At 37.0% G+C, this 18,721-nt stretch overlaps 1 protein-coding gene across 5 annotated transcripts in view; it reads right to left on the bottom strand.

The window, feature by feature from the left end:
* Positions 1-17,577, bottom strand: part of adgrf3a (adhesion G protein-coupled receptor F3a) — a 30,073-nt gene extending 12,496 nt beyond the window's left edge. The window contains exons 1-14 of one of the 5 annotated variants that reach the window (XM_034149038.1): positions 17,460-17,577; positions 15,655-15,728; positions 15,549-15,561; positions 15,255-15,386; positions 12,668-12,802; positions 9,740-9,846; positions 8,336-8,394; positions 7,255-7,379; positions 6,255-6,470; positions 5,870-6,097; positions 4,770-4,916; positions 3,157-3,271; positions 1,863-1,938; positions 582-761 (exon numbers count right to left, since the gene is read on the bottom strand). In XM_034149038.1, the coding sequence (XP_034004929.1) occupies positions 582-761; positions 1,863-1,938; positions 3,157-3,271; positions 4,770-4,916; positions 5,870-6,097; positions 6,255-6,470; positions 7,255-7,379; positions 8,336-8,394; positions 9,740-9,846; positions 12,668-12,802; positions 15,255-15,386; positions 15,549-15,561; positions 15,655-15,728; positions 17,460-17,532 (1,680 nt within the window). In that variant the 5' untranslated portion in view covers positions 17,533-17,577. The remainder of the gene's footprint in view (positions 1-581; positions 762-1,862; positions 1,939-3,156; positions 3,272-4,769; positions 4,917-5,869; positions 6,098-6,254; positions 6,471-7,254; positions 7,380-8,335; positions 8,395-9,739; positions 9,847-12,667; positions 12,803-15,254; positions 15,387-15,548; positions 15,562-15,654; positions 15,729-17,459) is intronic. The other 4 variants (XM_034149039.1, XM_034149040.1, XM_034149041.1 and 1 more) reach the window with 4 other exon arrangements.
* Between the last annotated feature and the right edge of the window lie 1,144 nt (positions 17,578-18,721).

The following is an 18,721-nucleotide window of genomic DNA, read 5'->3' as shown; positions in this document are numbered from 1 at the left end:
GAGACTCAGTGGACAATTTTACACGACAGCTAAAGACACATCTTTTTAGATTAGCTTGTTATTAGCCTTTAGTCTTTATTATGTACCTACTTTTATATTGTTTTATTTTCTATAGGTCTTAAAGGGTTTTATTTAACAGTTGAAGTAGCAACATTTCCTTTTACGTTGGTCTTTTAATATTTGAATCGTTTAACCGTATTGTTTTTATTACTATCTTTTAATTTGTATTTTTGTTGTACCTATATGTTATTTATAGGGTTTCATATTGTTGCATCGATTCATTTAGTCTTGTGTCGAGAGGAACCATTATTTATTTTGTTGCTGAAAAGGTCTGAACATGTGATCTGAGTGGAGTTTCTGGTTGTTACGTGCTGTATGAAAAGTGCTATATAAATAAAGCTTTATTATTAATGTCAACATACTCTAAGTAAAAGTACAGAAGTATTATCGGCAAAATCCCTTTAAAGTATCTAAAAGAAAAGTAGGGGAGAGGTGGGACGACAGTAACGTGGGACATGTTCCCATGCTTTAATGTTCAGAAAGGTCTTGATTAAGAAACGAAAATATTCTGCGTTGCTTACGTTGGCCGTGGTGTCGTTGTTGATGCTGTTGATTTTGTTGCTCAGACTTAAGAGGACCTGGACCGAAGCGTTGAGGTTGGCGTACGAGTTTATTTTCTGCGAGTTGTTCGTGACCTGATCGAGCTGAGAAAAGACGTCGGCTGCGTTTTCATCCAGAGAGCCGAGCCCGATGTCCGAGTTCTGAAACAAAAGAAATGTAAAGGTCACCTGTTATGCAAAATCCACTTCTTCATGTCTCTTCTTCATCAACATGTGTCCCCTCTTCTTCATGTCTCTTCTACATCAACATGTGTCCCCTCTTCTTCATGTCTCTTCTTCATCAACATGTGTCCCCTCTTCTTCATGTCTCTTCTACATCAACATGTGTCCCCTCTTCTTCATGTCTCTTCTACATCAACATGTGTCCCCTCTTCTTCATGTCTCTTCTACATCAACATGTGTCCCCTCTTCTTCATGTCTCTTCTACATCAACATGTGTCCCCTCTTCTTCATGTCTCTTCTACATCAACATGTGTCCCCTCTTCTTCATGTCTCTTCTACATCAACATGTGTCCCCTCTTCTTCATGTCTCTCTACATCAACATGTGTCCCCTCTTCTTCATGTCTCTTCTTCATCAACATGTGTCCCCTCTTCTTTATGTCTCTTCTACATCAACATGTGTCCCCTCTTCTTCATGTCTCTTCTTCATCAACATGTGTCCCCTCTTCTTCATGTCTCTTCTACATCAACATGTGTCCCCTCTTCTTCATGTCTCTTCTACATCAACATGTGTCCCCTCTGTGGAAAGAGACTCTGAAAGTTTCAGGAGAAAAGATTCTCTCTCTTTTTGATCCATTTCTATAAAAACCTGTCTGAAAATGAGCTGATCAGATTTTGGCCACTTTATGATGTCATAACGATGTTTTGTCTTGAGTAACCATTAGCCAATCACCAACCAAGGTAACCCCCCCCCCCCCCCCCCCCCCCCCCCTTATCACCTGAATCTCCTCCTAGAGCACCATTGAGTTCTTTTTAACCAAATCTCTCTCAGAGGGGCGTGGGGAGGGGCTCCTTATTTTCATCTAAAGTAACAGACAGAGAATCAGCACTTTGGAAACAGGGCTGAAACAGAGGGGATTATGGGTAATGCTGCAATGATCTGTTTGGTGTTTCAGCCAATCAGAGACAGGCTCTGGATATATCTGAGACATATAATATATTGATGAAGAAGAGTATGATAGGGGACCTTTAATCAACATTGTTGTTGAGCACTCCCACAACCTGTAATATCAAAGACTCACTTCTGCATTCTTCAGCACATCATTCAGGTCCCGATTCACACAAGCTGAAACTTCAGGTTCCCAAGTGGGCGGATCCCTGAAACAATCAATCAATTAAAGAGTATATCAGTATGCAGTGTCTCTACTTTAAAGAGTCCTCTCCTGCTGATGTTCAGGTGTATATCAGTATGTAGTGTCTCTACTTTAAAGAGTCCTCTCCTGCTGATGTTCAGGTGTATATCAGTATGTAGTGTCTCTACTTTAAAGAGTCCTCTCCTGCTGATGTTCAGGTGTATATCAGTATGTAGTGTCTCTACTTTAAAGAGTCCTCTCCTGCTGATGTTCAGGTGTATATCAGTATGTAGTGTCTCTACTTTAAAGAGTCCTCTCCTGCTGATGTTCAGGTGTATATCAGTATGTAGTGTCTCTACTTTAAAGAGTCCTCTCCTGCTGATGTTCAGGTGTATATCAGTATGTAGTGTCTCTACTTTAAAGAGTCCTCTCCTGCTGATGTTCAGGTGTATATCAGTATGTAGTGTCTCTACTTTAAAGAGTCCTCTCCTGCTGATGTTCAGGTGTATATCAGTATGTAGTGTCTCTACTTTAAAGAGTCCTCTCCTGCTGATGTTCAGGTGTATATCAGTATGTAGTGTCTCTACTTTAAAGAGTCCTATCCTGCTGATGTTCAGGTGTATATCAGTATGTAGTGTCTCTACTTTAAAGAGTCCTCTCCTGCTGATGTTCAGGTGTATATCAGTATGTAGTGTCTCTACTTTAAAGAGTCCTCTCCTGCTGATGTTCAGGTGTATATCAGTATGTAGTGTCTCTACTTTAAAGAGTCCTCTCCTGCTGATGTTCAGGTGTATATCAGTATGTAGTGTCTCTACTTTAAAGAGTCCCTCTCCTGCTGATGTTCAGGTGTATATCAGTATGTAGTGTCTCTATTTTAAAGAGTCCTCTCCTGCTGATGTTCAGGTGTATATCAGTATGTAGTGTCTCTACTTTAAAGAGTCCTCTCCTGCTGATGTTCAGGTGTATATCAGTATGTAGTGTCTCTACTTTAAAGAGTCCTCTCCTGCTGATGTTCAGGTGTATATCAGTATGTAGTGTCTCTACTTTAAAGAGTCCTCTCCTGCTGATGTTCAGGTGTATATCAGTATGTAGTGTCTCTACTTTAAAGAGTCCTCTCCTGCTGATGTTCAGGTGTATATCAGTATGTAGTGTCTCTACTTTAAAGAGTCCTCTCCTGCTGATGTTCAGGTGTATATCAGTATGTACTTCTCTACTTTAAAGAGTCCTCTCTGTCTATCAGTACCCGTCTGTGCATTTCTTCGTTCTGTGTCCAGTCGCTCCTTTGCATTTTAATCTGCCGGTGAATCCAGCCTTGGTGTCGCCCCAATCTCCTTCAGCCGGACAGAACTTATCACCTTCTGTTTAAATAAGAACATTTAATAATCTTTAAATAGACATAATTACTCTAAATATAACTTATTCATACATTTAATAACATGTATTGCAGTGTACTGCCACAACCTTCTGAAATGTACCAACAAAATATGAATTCTTTATAACGAATCAATACATTTAAAATATTTCACCAACACCTCGTGAAATCTACTTAACACAATTATTCAATATCTAAAATAATTTAGATCAAATTTGAAGTAGTAGACATTGCACTGATTAACAATGTATTTATTGACTATTTATAGCATCTGTATTCATCTATATATGATTTCTGTATGCACCTTATATTTGTTCTGTAAATTAATTGAAAACGAATGCGCTTTATTACTATTTGCCCTTTCTGGTTGGATGCAAACTGCATTTCGTTGAACTTGAATCTAAATAAAAAAACTTGTAGTATTTTTACATTTCAGAATAACTACTTGAACCCAAATAAAGACCTGAGTAGTAGAACCTCAAAATGACTGTTGTGTCTCGTCAGATTTGTTAGTTCTTTGATCCTTGTTTATTTATATTAGTATTATCTCTTGGTAAAGTTAATATTGTCAAGTCTGCTAACCCTTTTGTTGTCTGTCATTTCCTGTGTTACTTTGGTAATCTCCTCTCTCATCTGAGGTAGTTCCACTCCTACCCATGTGTGTTGTTCACTGACCTGATTACCCGCCCTTATTGTTTGCACCTGTAGAGCCCCTTGTGTGTGTATTTCATCTGTGTTTTCTCTGTGCCAAGTGCCAGATTGTTTCGAGCCTTAGGGTGCGTTTCACTTCGGTTAAATGGATTCCTTGCGTCCCTCACTTGCGTCGTTTCCTTGCGACTAGTCCCTCTCACCAGGGAAGCATGGAGAGACGCAAGGAAACCACGAGAAGCAGGGAAATGAGTTTTTAGAGCAATGGGACGTCGTTTCCTCCGGAGCGTCACGTGAAGCGACGTCCGTTTGTGATGACGCCGCACAGCTGATCGTCTGACAGCAGCCAGATCAGTGCACTGCATCGTCCAATCAGTGAGCGATACACAGTAAGGGGGCGGGGCGAGTGTATGAGGATTTCACCGGAGGATGGTCTGGTAGTTCCTCGATTATCGCTCCTCCGTTATCGCTCCTCGATCCTCGGTCTTCCGGCACAAATAAGGCCACTGGGACGCTACTCAAGATGGCGCAGACAAATCAACTTCCGGTGATACAGAGACCGAGAAGCGAGGAAATGAAAAATAAGAGAAGTGAAATGCACCCTTAGAGTCGAGCCTTATGTTATTTGTGAATTGTCAGCCAGTTGATATCTCTGCTAGAGTAAGTTTAAGTTAGTATTTAGTAAGTCCATGTTTACTATGAGTGTTTGTATTGCCTTGCAAATCACCTAAAGTCAATTCCTTTTTTGAACCGTCCTTTTGTCTGGAGTCGTGCATTTGGGTCTTATCATTTCATTGTGTGCCTCAGTCGTAACAATGACCATATGTTAAACCTACTGTATATGATGTTGATATCCACAGTCGCTGGTCTAGTGTCATTGCAGCGGTTCGCAAACGTGCACGTGACATTAGGAACCCCTGATTCTTTACAGGTGACGATCGCTTCGGCTGTAAACGTTTTCTTAGTTTCTTCAGAAGGAACCGCTGAAATCACAGGAAGTCAGTTTCAACAAGAATCCATGGAAATTAATGGGAAAAAAAGCACTTAATTTTGAGGATTTTTGCTCTGTTTTTAAAATGTTTTGCATTTTCATGTTTTACTTTTCATGATATTCCGAAATTTGGAAATTACATTTACAGAGGATTCTACATGTCAATTTTTCTATTTTAAAGATCTGATACATTTTTCTGAAATTATGATTTATTTTTCAGAATCTTTGACTTTTTGTCAGATTTTCTTTCTTTTTTGTCAGTTTGCATTTGTTGTCCAAATTTGTTTTTTCTTTTTCACGATATTCCAAATTTGGGAAATTACATTTTACAGAAGAAGATTCCAAATGTAAATATTCTTTTTAAATGTCTGATCCTAAATTGTTTATTTTTTCAGAATTTTGAGATTAAAGTAAGAATTTTGACTTTTTTATTTCAGAATTTTAAATGTTTGTCTTAATTTGTACTTAATATAATGATCAGTACGTTATATCAGGATGAGTTTTGAGGGCACTTTGAGGTCCCCACAATCATCTTTGCAATGTTTTTATTTTATTCTTTGCAATATCCACATTTACATCCTTTTCAATATTTAGAGAATCTTCCCCAAAATCTGCACTTCCATTGAAACGAATGGGAAAAAATGCTAACTATTTTTTTCCCTCAAAGCTTTTTGGCATATTTTACAATTTATTTTAGATTAAAATGTCTATTCTTTCCATGTTTTAATTTTCATAATATTTAACATTTTATACATGCTTTTTTATAACCGACCAAGAGTAAGAATTTAGATTTTTCTTTTGTCAAGATTTTGTTTTTTTTGTCAGAATTTAGATTTTTTTGTCAGAATTTAGATTTTGTTTTGGTTGAATTTTGACTATCTTTTCGATATTTGGATATGTTTTGCACTTCCATTGAAATGAATGGTAAGGAGATGATGGAGTTACCATTGAAGAGGTTTTCGTGGGCCCACGTCACCGTGTAGTTTTCCGTGTTTTTCTCGATCTCACATATCACTTTCACGCTCAGAACTTCCTCCGGCGAATCACATTTCGGGAACGCCGGCTCGGTGCTGATGAGGATGTCTGGCAGGAGGGCGAGGTCCATCAGAGCGCTGGCTTGGTGGGAAATGGTGAGGTCGTTCTTCTTCTGATGATAGGAACATGAATAGACGCCTACAAAATAAAAATAAATATATATCATTTTTATTTTTTTAAATAAGTGTTTTTAAATGCCATTTTATAATATGTTTCTTAATGCTCTTAATGTCTTTCATTTTTGTAAAGCGCTTTGAATTGAAACTTACAATATGTAAATAAAGTAAAAACGAACCTTCCCAGAGTTCAGAGATTTTGAGGAGTTTGAGTTTGGTTTCTTTCGGTTCAGAAGACACTTCGGCCTCGGTGCCGTTAAAAATCTCCGTCACCCTCCGGTCTCGGCTCAGCTGCCACACCGGTAGTGTGTCCAGGGGCTCCTGTAACTTACAGCTAAGAAGGGGCTTCGTGCAGAAACACACCGGGCTGGCAGGCATGGTTAACTTGATGACACCTGCAGAAAAACAATGATCACAAACTACTCAAACTGTTTTGGGAGATTTAAAAAGAAAATGTTTTGCATTTCTTGTTTTTATGATATTCCACATTTTTTCTCCAGCATTTATAGAAAAAATTAATCAATTTATTTTTCTGAAGATCTCAGCCTTTTTCCTTTTTTTCAGCCTTTTTTCCAAAAAAAGATTAAAAAAATTCTCTAAATCTGAAACGGTCCAAATTCAGACTTTTTTCTCAGTATTTTGAATTTTTTCGCAAAATTTAGATTTTATCTCAGAATTTCTACATTTTTAGAATCAGCAACATTTTGAACCTTTTCAGGATTTTGAGAATTCTGAAATGTTTTCCTGTCGATGCGTCAAGTCTTAAATAACTTTTAAAGGATGGGATTTTGAGGGATCTTTTTTCAAACAAACATTTTTGCAATCTTTAAATATTCTTTTTTTTATTTGTGCAATTTCCACATTTAAATAATTGAAATAATTCAGATTTTTTTTTATTGTGTGCATCTCGACTCAGACCTTTTTTTTTTTTAAATATTTCATAACTTCTCTAAATATTTGCATTTACATTTAGACTTTTTTGCAATATTTAAAAAAATGTTCCACTTACAGTCAAAGCTGTTTGCCCTATTTCACATTATTCAATATTCCGGCTTCAAAATGCTGAAAAACGACTGGCCTAATCTTCATGAAACTTGGTGGAAGTGTGACGCATTGGGGGAGGAATAAATCCTTACATTTTGGATCAGATGTGAGATTTCCCACTGGCTGAACAGGTACCTGAACTCTCCAGATCCAGAGATGCATTCACATTACTGGTCAGTTTATCTGATTTGTCGAGCAAGTCTTGTTGTCCGATTTTTTGAGCAACGGTCAACGCAAACTCAACGATGACGCTCCCAACCCTTCAGTGAAGAAAATGTAATATTTCAGTCTCATATTAAATACAAAAACAAACAAACACTATTTGATAATTTTCAGAATTCAGACATTTCTTCAGAATTTGACTTTGTCCCAAACAGTCCCCCAAGCTTGTAGCTTCTAAGGATTTTTAACATTTTTCAGAATTCTGACTTTTTTTTTACAGAATGTTTACTTTTTTCAGAAGTTCTGAAAAAAGTAAACATTCTGTAAAAAAAAGTCAGAATTCAGGCAAAAATCAAAATTCTGAAGAAAATCTGAGTTCTGAATCAGAACTCAGATTTTCTTCAGAATTTTGATTTTTGCCTGTAGATGTATCTGTGGGGGAAACTTCTGAAGCAATTGGAAACAGGACTCAGAGAGGCACGAGGAGAGCTGGAGCTTTGATGGCAAACACTGACGGTTTATTTGGAGTTAGGGCCGGAGAGTTGACAAGACAGGTGGTGTGTCACGAGTTGACACAGCGGTTGCCAAACCAATTCTGAAGAACTCTTTCTGTAGCTCGAGGTTTTAACTAGTTCAGAGTGTAATAATCAACATTCTTCATCAGCGAGACTAAAGCAATATGGACCCTGAATCTAACTAGAGCTCTCGTCCATAGGAAAGAATGTGCGCCAGGGAACCCTGAACAGTAAACTACCTCCTGGCGGCTTGTGCTCTGTCAGACTGGCAACAACAATGCGCCCAAGCTGCTCCTCCTTAAGAGAGATAGCAGCAGAACCCCAGGCCGTAGACCTATGCCGTGGGAAAAGAGACAGTAACTGTGTCGAAGGTTGAATACCTAAGCAAATGATTCCCTAACAGTATCAAGTCTTAAACACCTTTTTAAAGGATGGGATTTTGATGTTCAAACAAACATTTTTGCAATCTATAAAGTTAGTTTTTATTGTCATATTTAATACAAACAAACACTATTTGATTTAGTAAACAAAGCAGGCACCTGTATCTGGTGATGCTTAACGTGTCAAATCCCGGCAAAGTGCTGTACACCTTCTTCATCTGCAGGGCGAACAATCAATCACAAATCAATCACACATCAATAAACATTATTCCTCATGTACTTCATAATATTCTGCTTATATTGTGTTAACAGACAATTGGCCATTTAATAGTGTTTTTATTCAATCTGTATCTGTACATTTTGTACATCTGTATATTTTTCTTACTCTCTGGTTTATTTCAATTTCAATTTTGAGATGATTATATTTTAGAATTGTTTATTTCTACTCTTTTAATTGTTTATTATGAGCAATGCCTTGTTTTGTTTTATGCTGCTGCAACAAAAGAAAATCCCAAGCTCAATATCTATCCTCCATGTCCTCTTAGTGCGAAGAAAACATCCAGGAGTTTATTTTACTAACTTTGTCTGTTTGTGTCTGCAGATTTCTCCCATTAGCATTAGCATTACCATTAGCATTAGCATTACCATTAGCATTAGATAAAAGCCTTATTTGCATATTTAAACATGTCAGAAAACGTGTAATATTAAATAAATTGTTGGATTTCTTTCTTGTAAAATTGTGATTTTTTTTCCTGTAAATATGGAATTTCCGTCTTGTAAATTGGTGGATTTCTGTCTTGTAAATATGGAATTTCTGTCTTGTAAATATGGAATTTCTGTCTTGTAAATTGGTGGATTTCAGTCTTGTAAATTGGTGGATTTCAGTCTTGTAAATTGGTGGATTTCTGTCTTGTAAATATGGGATTTCTGTCTTGTAAATATGGAATTTCCGTCTTGTAAATTGGTGGATTTCTGTCTTGTAAATATGGAATTTCTGTCTTGTAAATATGGAATTTCTGTCTTGTAAATTGGTGGATTTCAGTCTTGTAAATTGGTGGATTTCTGTCTTGTAAATATGGGATTTCTGTCTTGTAAATATGGGATTTCTGTCTTGTAAATATGGGATTTCCGTCTTGTAAATTGGTGGATTTCTGTCTTGTAAATATGGGATTTCTGTCTTGTAAATATGGAATTTCCGTCTTGTAAATTGGTGGATTTCTGTCTTGTAAATTGGTGGATTTCTGTCTTGTAAATATGGAATTTCTGTCTTGTAAATATGGAATTTCTGTCTTGTAAATATGGAATTTCCGTCTTGTAAATTGGTGGATTTCTGTCTTGTAAATATGGAATTTCTGTCTTGTAAATTGGTGGATTTCAGTCTTGTAAATTGGTGGATTTCTGTCTTGTAAATATGGGATTTCTGTCTTGTAAATTGGTGGATTTCTGTTTTGTAAATATGGGATTTCTGTCTTGAGATTTTTTCTTCACAGTGATATTTGTTAGTTTAATATTAGTATTCCCCTGCAGTGTCTCTCCTCTTTTGTTTATTATGCCCAGTTTTACCTCAACAAACAAGTCTTCATGACACTCCTTATATTCCGCGCTGTCTTTTGGTTTCAGGCAGCCATGATAAGCTGTTCCTTCCAATCGAAGGAATCCATTGATCGCAACTGCAACGAAACAAAATGTTTTGGTAACACTTTATATCAAGGTACACATATTCACCATCGACTAGTTGTTAATTAACATGCATATTAGCAGTATATTGGCTCTTTATTAGTCATTATAAAACACTTATTAATGCCTTATTCTACATGACCAGATTCTACAATTAATAAGCCATTAGTTGAGAGTTTTTCCTCAATAACCCTCTAATTAGTGCTGATTTATTGCAAGTAAGGAAGTTGTTGAACATGAGTTTTGGTCTTAATATGCTCAATAAGGGCCTAATAAGAATAGTAACTCTCCCATAATAACACTTAACAAATATGATCTATTCTTATGTAACAAGACATGAAACTATAAGGGTTAATTGTGTCTAAATAACTCAAAATGTGATATTTCTAACTCAGAATATGTTCCCTATTTTAAAGTGAAGTCTTGTTCATAACCAATAAGCTATTAGTTTGACTCTAATACGCATTTTGTTATTTATCTTCTTTACTTGCTTGTAAAGCGCTGTATAAATAACATGTATTATTATTATTATTATGTTTATTAACAACTATCAGAGGTGGGAAGTAGTGGAGTACAAATACTTCGTTACTGTACTTAAGTACATGTTTCTGGTATCAGTACTTTACTCCACTACTTATTTTTCTGACCACTTTTTACTTTGACTTCTTACATGTTGAACACAAATACCTGTACTTTCTACTTCTTACATGTTGAACACAAATACCTGTACTTTCTACTTCTTACATTTTGAACACAAATACCTGTACTTTCTACTTCTTACATGTTGTACACAAATACCTGTACTTTCTACTTCTTACATGTTGTACACAAATACCTGTACTTTCTACTTCTCACATGTTGAACACAAATACCTGTACTTTCTACTTCTTACATGTTGAACACAAATACCTGTACTTTCTACTTCTTACATGTTGTACACAAATACCTGTACTTTCTACTTCTTACATGTTGAACACAAATACCTGTACTTTCTACTTCTCACATTTTGAACACAAATACCTGTACTTTCTACTTCTTACATGTTGAACACAAATACCTGTACTTTCTACTTCTTACATGTTGAACACAAATACCTGTACTTTCTACTTCTTACATGTTGAACACAAATACCTGTACTTTCTACTTCTTACATGTTGAACACAAATACCTGTACTTTCTACTTCTTACATGTTGAACACAAATACCTGTACTTTCTACTTCTTACATGTTGAACACAAATACCTGTACTTTCTACTTCTTACATGTTGAACACAAATACCTGTACTTTCTACTTCTTACATGTTGAACACAAATACCTGTACTTTCTACTTCTTACATGTTGAACACAAATACCTGTACTTTCTACTTCTTACATGTTGAACACAAATACCTGTACTTTCTACTTCTTACATGTTGAACACAAATACCTGTACTTTCTACTTCTTACATGTTGAACACAAATACCTGTACTTTCTACTTCTTACATGTTGAACACAAATACCTGTACTTTCTACTTCTTACATGTTGAACTCAAATACCTGTACTTTCTACTTCTTACATGTTGAACACAAATACCTGAACTTTCTACTTCTTACATGTTGAACACAAATACCTGTACTTTCTACTTCTTACATGTTGAACCCAAATACCTGTACTTTCTACTTCTTACATGTTGAACACAAATACCTGTACTTTCTACTTCTTACATGTTGAACACAAATACCTGTACTTTCTACTTCTTACATGTTGAACTCAAATACCTGTACTTTCTACTTCTTACATGTTGAACACAAATACCTGAACTTTCTACTTCTTACATGTTGAACTCAAATACCTGTACTTTCTACTTCTTACATGTTGAACACAAATACCTGTACTTTCTACTTCTTACATGTTGAACACAAATACCTGTACTTTCTACTTCTTACATGTTGAACTCAAATACCTGTACTTTCTACTTCTTACATGTTGAACACAAATACCTGAACTTTCTACTTCTTACATGTTGAACTCAAATACCTGTACTTTCTACTTCTTACATGTTGAACACAAATACCTGTACTTTCTACTTCTTACATGTTGAACTCAAATACCTGTACTTTCTACTTCTCACATGTTGAACACAAATACCTGTACTTTCTACTTCTTACATGTTGAACCCAAATACCTGTACTTTCTACTTCTTACATGTTGAACCCAAATACCTGTACTTTCTACTTCTCACATGTTGAACACAAATACCTGTACTTTCTACTTCTTACATGTTAAACACAAATACCTGTACTTTCTACTTCTCACATTTTCCAAACAGGCTGGTTCCTTTAGTTTGAATGTGTGTTTGGTGGCGTGATCATTATTATTTAGAGTCATTGCGTGCCTATTGATTTGAACACGATCCGTGTATCCATCATTTCCTGGTCTTCTCTAAAGAAGAGGGACCAATGAAAACGTTGTCATGTTGCCGTTGTTCAGCATGGAAACATTCATTAGCTAACAATGACATTATTGTTCTATTAATATAAAGGGAGGTCAGGTACTCTTTAAAACAGCTGCTAGTTATGGGTACTTTTTACTGAAGTACATTTCAAAGCCTCTTTACTTTGACTTGAGTAAAGAAGTTTAGTCAGTACTTCTACTTTCACCAGAGTATTTTTAAACACGAGTATCTGTACTTCTACTTGAGTAAAGGATGTGTGTACTTCTACTTGAGTAAAGGATGTGTGTACTTCTACTTGAGTAAAGGATGTGTGTACTTTTGCCATCTCTGGAGATATACAGAAATAAAAACACATGAATGCAAAAGAGCAACTCTACCTGCATCGTTATGAACACACATTCGGGTCTGATCTTTCGGGAAAGTGCACTTCTCCTGAAGATCGCAGTCCTTTTCGCTCCATCTGAAGTTAGGCGAGCAGTTGCACTCGCTGCTGCCTGCATCGCTCTGACACACTGAGAAATAACAGATCACCATTTTAATATCAGAGAAAATCAACGTTTTTTGTCTTGTACATTTGTGATTTTTCCTGGAATTTTAATATTGTAAATTTGATATTTTTTCTTGTAAATTTGATATTTTTTCTTGCACCTTCTGGATTTTTTTCGTATAATTTGGATTTCTTCTTGTCAATTTCTTTGTACATTTTGGGGATTTTTTTCTTGTACATTTTAATTGATTATTTGTGATTTTTTCTTGGAATTTTATTTTTGTAAATATGGGATTTCTTCTTTTTTTAATTGTACATTTGGGGAATTTTACTCTTGCAGATGTGAGAATTTTACTTGTATATCTTTGGATTTTTTCTTGTACATTTGAGATTTTTTTATTTTAAAGGTCCCCTATTATACTGTTTTTCATCAATATATCACAGGTCTCAGATATATCCAGAGCCTGTCTCTGATTGGCTGAAACACCAAACAGATCATTGCAGCATTACCCATAATCCCCTCTGTTTCAGCCCTGTTTCCAAAGTGCTGATTCTCTGTCTGTTACTTTAGATGAAAATAAGGAGCCCCTCCCCACACCCCTCTGAGAGAGATTCGGTTACAAAGAACTCAATGGTGCTCTAGGAGGAGATCCAGGTGATAAGGTGGGGGGGGGGGGGGGGAGCTGTGGGCTGTGCGTGGTGATGAAAAGCTGGTTCGAGGGGCCCCCAGTGAATGTTTGCCTAGGGCCCCCACCGACTCTAGGATCGCCACTGCTTACTGTATATGCATCTATAATTATAAAGTTGACTTGTATATTTGAAGGCAGTATATTGAAGCTCCATGGAGAGAAGTTCAGCACAGCACGTCCAAACAGTTACTTCCTGCAGGACTCCTGGAGAGGGATTTGAATACTTTGAATAACATTTAAATAAGGGGGATTCTGTTTCTAACAACGTAGCTTTCCACTTCAAAAATGTCATTAGGTAAAATGAATAATCTTTTGTTTATGTATGGTGTTTATGTTTTAACAACACACAGTTCTGGATGTTAGTGTGTGTTTATAATCTGACTTTACAGCGACGTATGGCTCATGCTAAACGAGCTGCGCAGAAAGGCAGTCAACAAAGACGTCATGACAGATGTCATAGAACCTTATTGGGGAGCAGAGCAGCTCTTATTATTATTATTATACAACCGTTGTGTTTGTATTTGATGTGTTTGGTTGACAGAGAAGCTTTGTGCTGCAGGTGGTGGAGGGTGTGTGGGAAGTTTCAGGATGAAGAGAGGACACATGTTGATGTAGAAGAGACATGAAGAAGAGAGGACACATGTTGATGTAGAAGAGACATGAAGAAGAGGGGACACATGTTGATGTAGAAGAGACATGAAGAAGAGAGGACACATGTTGATGTAGAAGAGACATGAAGAAGAGGGGACACATGTTGATGTAGAAGAGACATGAAGAAGAGGGGACACATGTTGATGTAGAAGAGACATGAAGAAGAGGGGACACATGTTGATGAAGAAGAGACATGAAGAAGAGGGGACACATGTTGATGTAGAAGAGACATGAAGAAGAGGGGACACATGTTGATGAAGAAGAGACATGAAGAAGAGGGGACACATGTTGATGTAGAAGAGACATGAAGAAGAGGGGACACATGCTGATGTAGAAGAGACATGAAGAAGAGGGGACACATGTTGATGAAGAAGAGACATGAAGAAGAGGGGACACATGTTGATGTAGAAGAGACATGAAGAAGAGGGGACACATGTTGATGTAGAAGAGACATGAAGAAGAGGGGACACATGTTGATGTAGAAGAGACATGAAGAAGAGGGGACACATGTTGATGTAGAAGAGACATGAAGAAGAGGGGACACATGTTGATGTAGAAGAGACATGAAGAAGAGGGGACACATGTTGATGTAGAAGAGACATGAAGAAGAGAGGACACATGTTGATGTAGAAGAGACATGAAGAAGAGGGGACACATGTTGATGTAGAAGAGACATGAAGAAGAGGGGACACATGTTGATGTAGAAGAGACATGAAGAAGAGGGGACACATGTTGATGTAGAAGAGACATGAAGAAGAGGGGACACATGTTGATGTAGAAGAGACATGAAGAAGAGGGGACACATGTTGATGAAGAAGAGACATGAAGACATGGATTTTGCATAATAGATATTCAATTCATACATGCGTGAGTTACTTTTCTCTCAACATGTAACTTTTGTGAATCATTACAGCTGTCCACTTTAAATACAGTATAAAGTATATGTACATATTGTTGTTATAAAAGCCTTAAAATAGTGTTTTCAAATAGCTGTCGTGACATTTATTTGATTTGTTTTGCTACGTATTCTTCTTTCTGTGTCTTTGAATGCACATGCACTAATCCCTCCTGAACCTACAGGTAATAAACCCCCTGTGATTCTGTGTATATATATATATATTAAATAAAGCAGTTTACCTGTGGTCATCATGAGGTTGTTCACCTGCAGGTTGGTCTCCTTCACAAACGTCTCCCCCAGTTTCCCGGTGATATTCGGGATCGCACTGTTCTCTATTGTCAGCCTCACATAATACATCTGTGTGGACGGGACTCAAATATGAAAAATGGAGAAAAGTAAGCATTACATAACGCCTCATTTGCATATTCAAACACCTGTCAGGAAACTTGTCATATAAAAAAACAAAGGTGTTAAAGTGAGTAGTAAAGTTATGAAGTTTCTTGTGTCGAATCATTGGAAAGAAATATAAGTACCTTGTCCAGACGCCTGTAAAACACATGAGAAAACGAGTCATTAGATTCAGGCTAATGGTGTGATTTTAATATAATAATAAGATATGAATGTGTGCTGTAATGATACCTGGCAGAGGGTTAGGCCCAGGATGTAGAGGAGAGTGAACGTCCACATCATGTTCCTGCAAACAACAACAACAACAACACACACATAGCAAGGAAACAATAAATATGTTTTATATGTTCCTATAAACTGTTTCATAAACACACTTTCTTTGCATTTCTACTTTGCAATAAATGACTCAATATGTTCACTTGGCTTTTAGATTGCATGTATGTTTACTCATTTATAACTTATGCATGCTTTTTCTCTATATTTGATAAGTTATCTTACTCTTTACAGGATTTAGCGGTGCTCGATTTAAAACATATCATATATATTATTGATTACTTTTACTGTCGCTACTTTCACTATATTTTGATGAGAATACTTTTCTACTTTTACTTGAGGAACATTTTGAATGCAGAACTTTTACTGTAACGGAGTATTCCTACACTCTGGTACTTCTACTTTTACTCAAGTACCAGATCTGAGTACTTCTACTTTTACTCAAGTACAAGATCTGAGGACTTCTACTTTTACTCAAGTACAAGACCCGAGTACTTCTACTTTTACTCAAGTACAAGATCTGAGTACTTCTACTTTTACTCAAGTACAAGACCTGAGTACTTCTACTTTTACTCAAGTACAAGACCCGAGTACTTCTACTTTTACTCAAGTACAAGACCCGAGTACTTCTACTTTTACTCAAGTACAAGACCCGAGTACTTCTACTTTTACTCAAGTACAAGACCCGAGTACTTCTACTTTTACTCAAGTACAAGACCTGAGTACTTCTACTTTTACTCAAGTACAAGACCTGAGTACTTCTACTTTTACTCAAGTACAAGATCTGAGTACTTCTACTTTTACTCAAGTACAAGACCTGAGTACTTCTACTTTTACTCAAGTACAAGATCTGAGTACTTCTACTTTTACTCAAGTACAAGATCTGAGTACTTCTACTGTTACTCAAATACAAGAACTGAGTACTTCTACTTTTACTCAAGCACAAGATCTGAGTACTTCTACTGTTACTCAAGTACAAGATCTGAGTACTTGAGTACTACGTTTTGAAAGGCGCCACTAAATAAAATGAATTATTATTATTAGCCTTTTTTTACCTGCCGTCACTTTTCCTGTAAGGACTAACAAAGGGAAGATTAAGCTGCAGACCTGACGGCGTGAGAACACTTCCAACTTCCAAAGGTTTTTTCTTTCTAGCTCAGAAAATACTACTTTATTTTACTTACTGATTGTCTTAGTATTAGTTTATGCCTTTAAATCTAGAGATTATCTAAAGTTTTTTACTTGTAAAATGATGGTATTTTTCTCCACGAATGTACCACTTTAATCAAGTACGTTTTCTCGGTAATAGGTGCCTTTAGATCTACTGAATTATCCACATTTAATTCTGAAACCTTTAATTACCTATTTTAATTATTTAAGATTTATTTTTTAAAAAAAATGTATCGACACTGGTATCTTTATTTTTTAAATCTAACCTACTACGGCCTTAAAACGTCCTAAAAAGTCATTTGTTCCACTAAAAGATGTACCACTTAATCTAGATTACCCTCTACAATTATTTAGGATTTATTCCTTTTTTTCCAAGTGTTTTAATCGGCATTGTATTCCTCTACACATGTATACATATATATTATTATACCATCAATTCAGAGTACTTTACCAACAAAGTCAGAAGCACAGTGAAACACTTTGAGTATATCTGCACTGTCTGTTGAGCTGCACCAGCTATGGCACAAGTTATATCAAATAAACAAGACATGTATATTGATATAATATAAATATATAAATAGAGATATTCCTACCTGCAGTCCTCGGTGTTTCAGGGAAGCATCGATGTGCCGCAGCGACTGAAACTAACAGGAAGTGGTTTTCCATCCTCAGTGCGTCTCAGTTGCCTGCAGGACATGCAAAGTGCGGACGTTATTTTGGAGCTAATTTGACTTCCAAACATCCACAACACCGTCTGCTGTGGAATAAAGGGAGGAGGGGGAGGGGGGAGGGGGGGGTCACGTGATGCAAAACATGCGTTAGGTGGTACTGCAATATAAGCAAAGTTCAACAGAACATTACATGAACAACACAAAAGTAAAAAAAAAGTGTTTTAATATTATTTAAAATATATATAATCATGACACAGAGGTAATTAGATCTTACAAATGTTGGAACAAATATAAAATACTAACTAAATAAAAATAATAGAACATTTAATAAAATAATAATAATTATAATAAATGTGTCGGTGAAGCTGCTTCTATATTTGCATGTGTTTTGGTTTTGTGTTTGTACATCTGCATTGTGTTCCTTGTAACGCACCTGTCGGACACCGCAGGTAATAATACTCCCTTACTGTCAGGGGCTCGGCTTGCGAACAGGCAAGGCAGGCAACTGCTTGGGGCCCCCGGACCAGAAGGGGGGCCCCCAAAGAAGGTAGATTAAGAAGGTCCACAGCAACGACAACATGAAACATCCTTTAATTTACTGCAACGACATGTCGGGAAACCCCCTCAAGACGGCCCCATGCGTAGCGCGCCGTAAAACGCTGCTTCTTATCTAATGCTGCGTTCACACCGGATGCGATGCGATGTTTGGGGGCGGCGCGATTACATGTAAAGTCAATGCAGAGACGCGGACAGACGCGAATTCGCTCCGACGGCGCGCATGAAGCGGTGGACGCAGCGCAAATCACGCGATTGAGGCGATTGAACGGTGCCGCGTTAAACGCGAGAGTTCAATTTTTTCAACTCGAGCGTCAAATTCACGTGGCGCGTTCTCGCGGAAGCCAATCAGCGGTGAGGATCTCAGCCTGCCGTCACTGACGTTCAACCACACAACATCAGCCGTTAGCTGTTAGCAGTTAGCACACAGAGCTCACAGCTCCTCATATCTGTTCAGAAACTGGACAAAAGTTAAACAAGTACAAACCACAGACTGTCTGTGTCATGGCGAATACAGTCGCTAGTTTATTTATGTCTGTAGGCCGTTGTTATGAGTGTGGAATGAGCATAGACAACGTTAGCTTAGCCTGGTCGATCCGATCTTCATTCAGAAAACAAGCATTTTAAAA

This window comes from Trematomus bernacchii, unplaced genomic scaffold, assembly GCF_902827165.1.
Source record: "Trematomus bernacchii unplaced genomic scaffold, fTreBer1.1, whole genome shotgun sequence".
Taxonomy (NCBI): domain Eukaryota; kingdom Metazoa; phylum Chordata; class Actinopteri; order Perciformes; family Nototheniidae; genus Trematomus; species Trematomus bernacchii.
The sequence above is the reverse complement of the archived record's forward strand: the minus strand, read 5'-3'. Positions and strand labels throughout refer to the sequence as shown.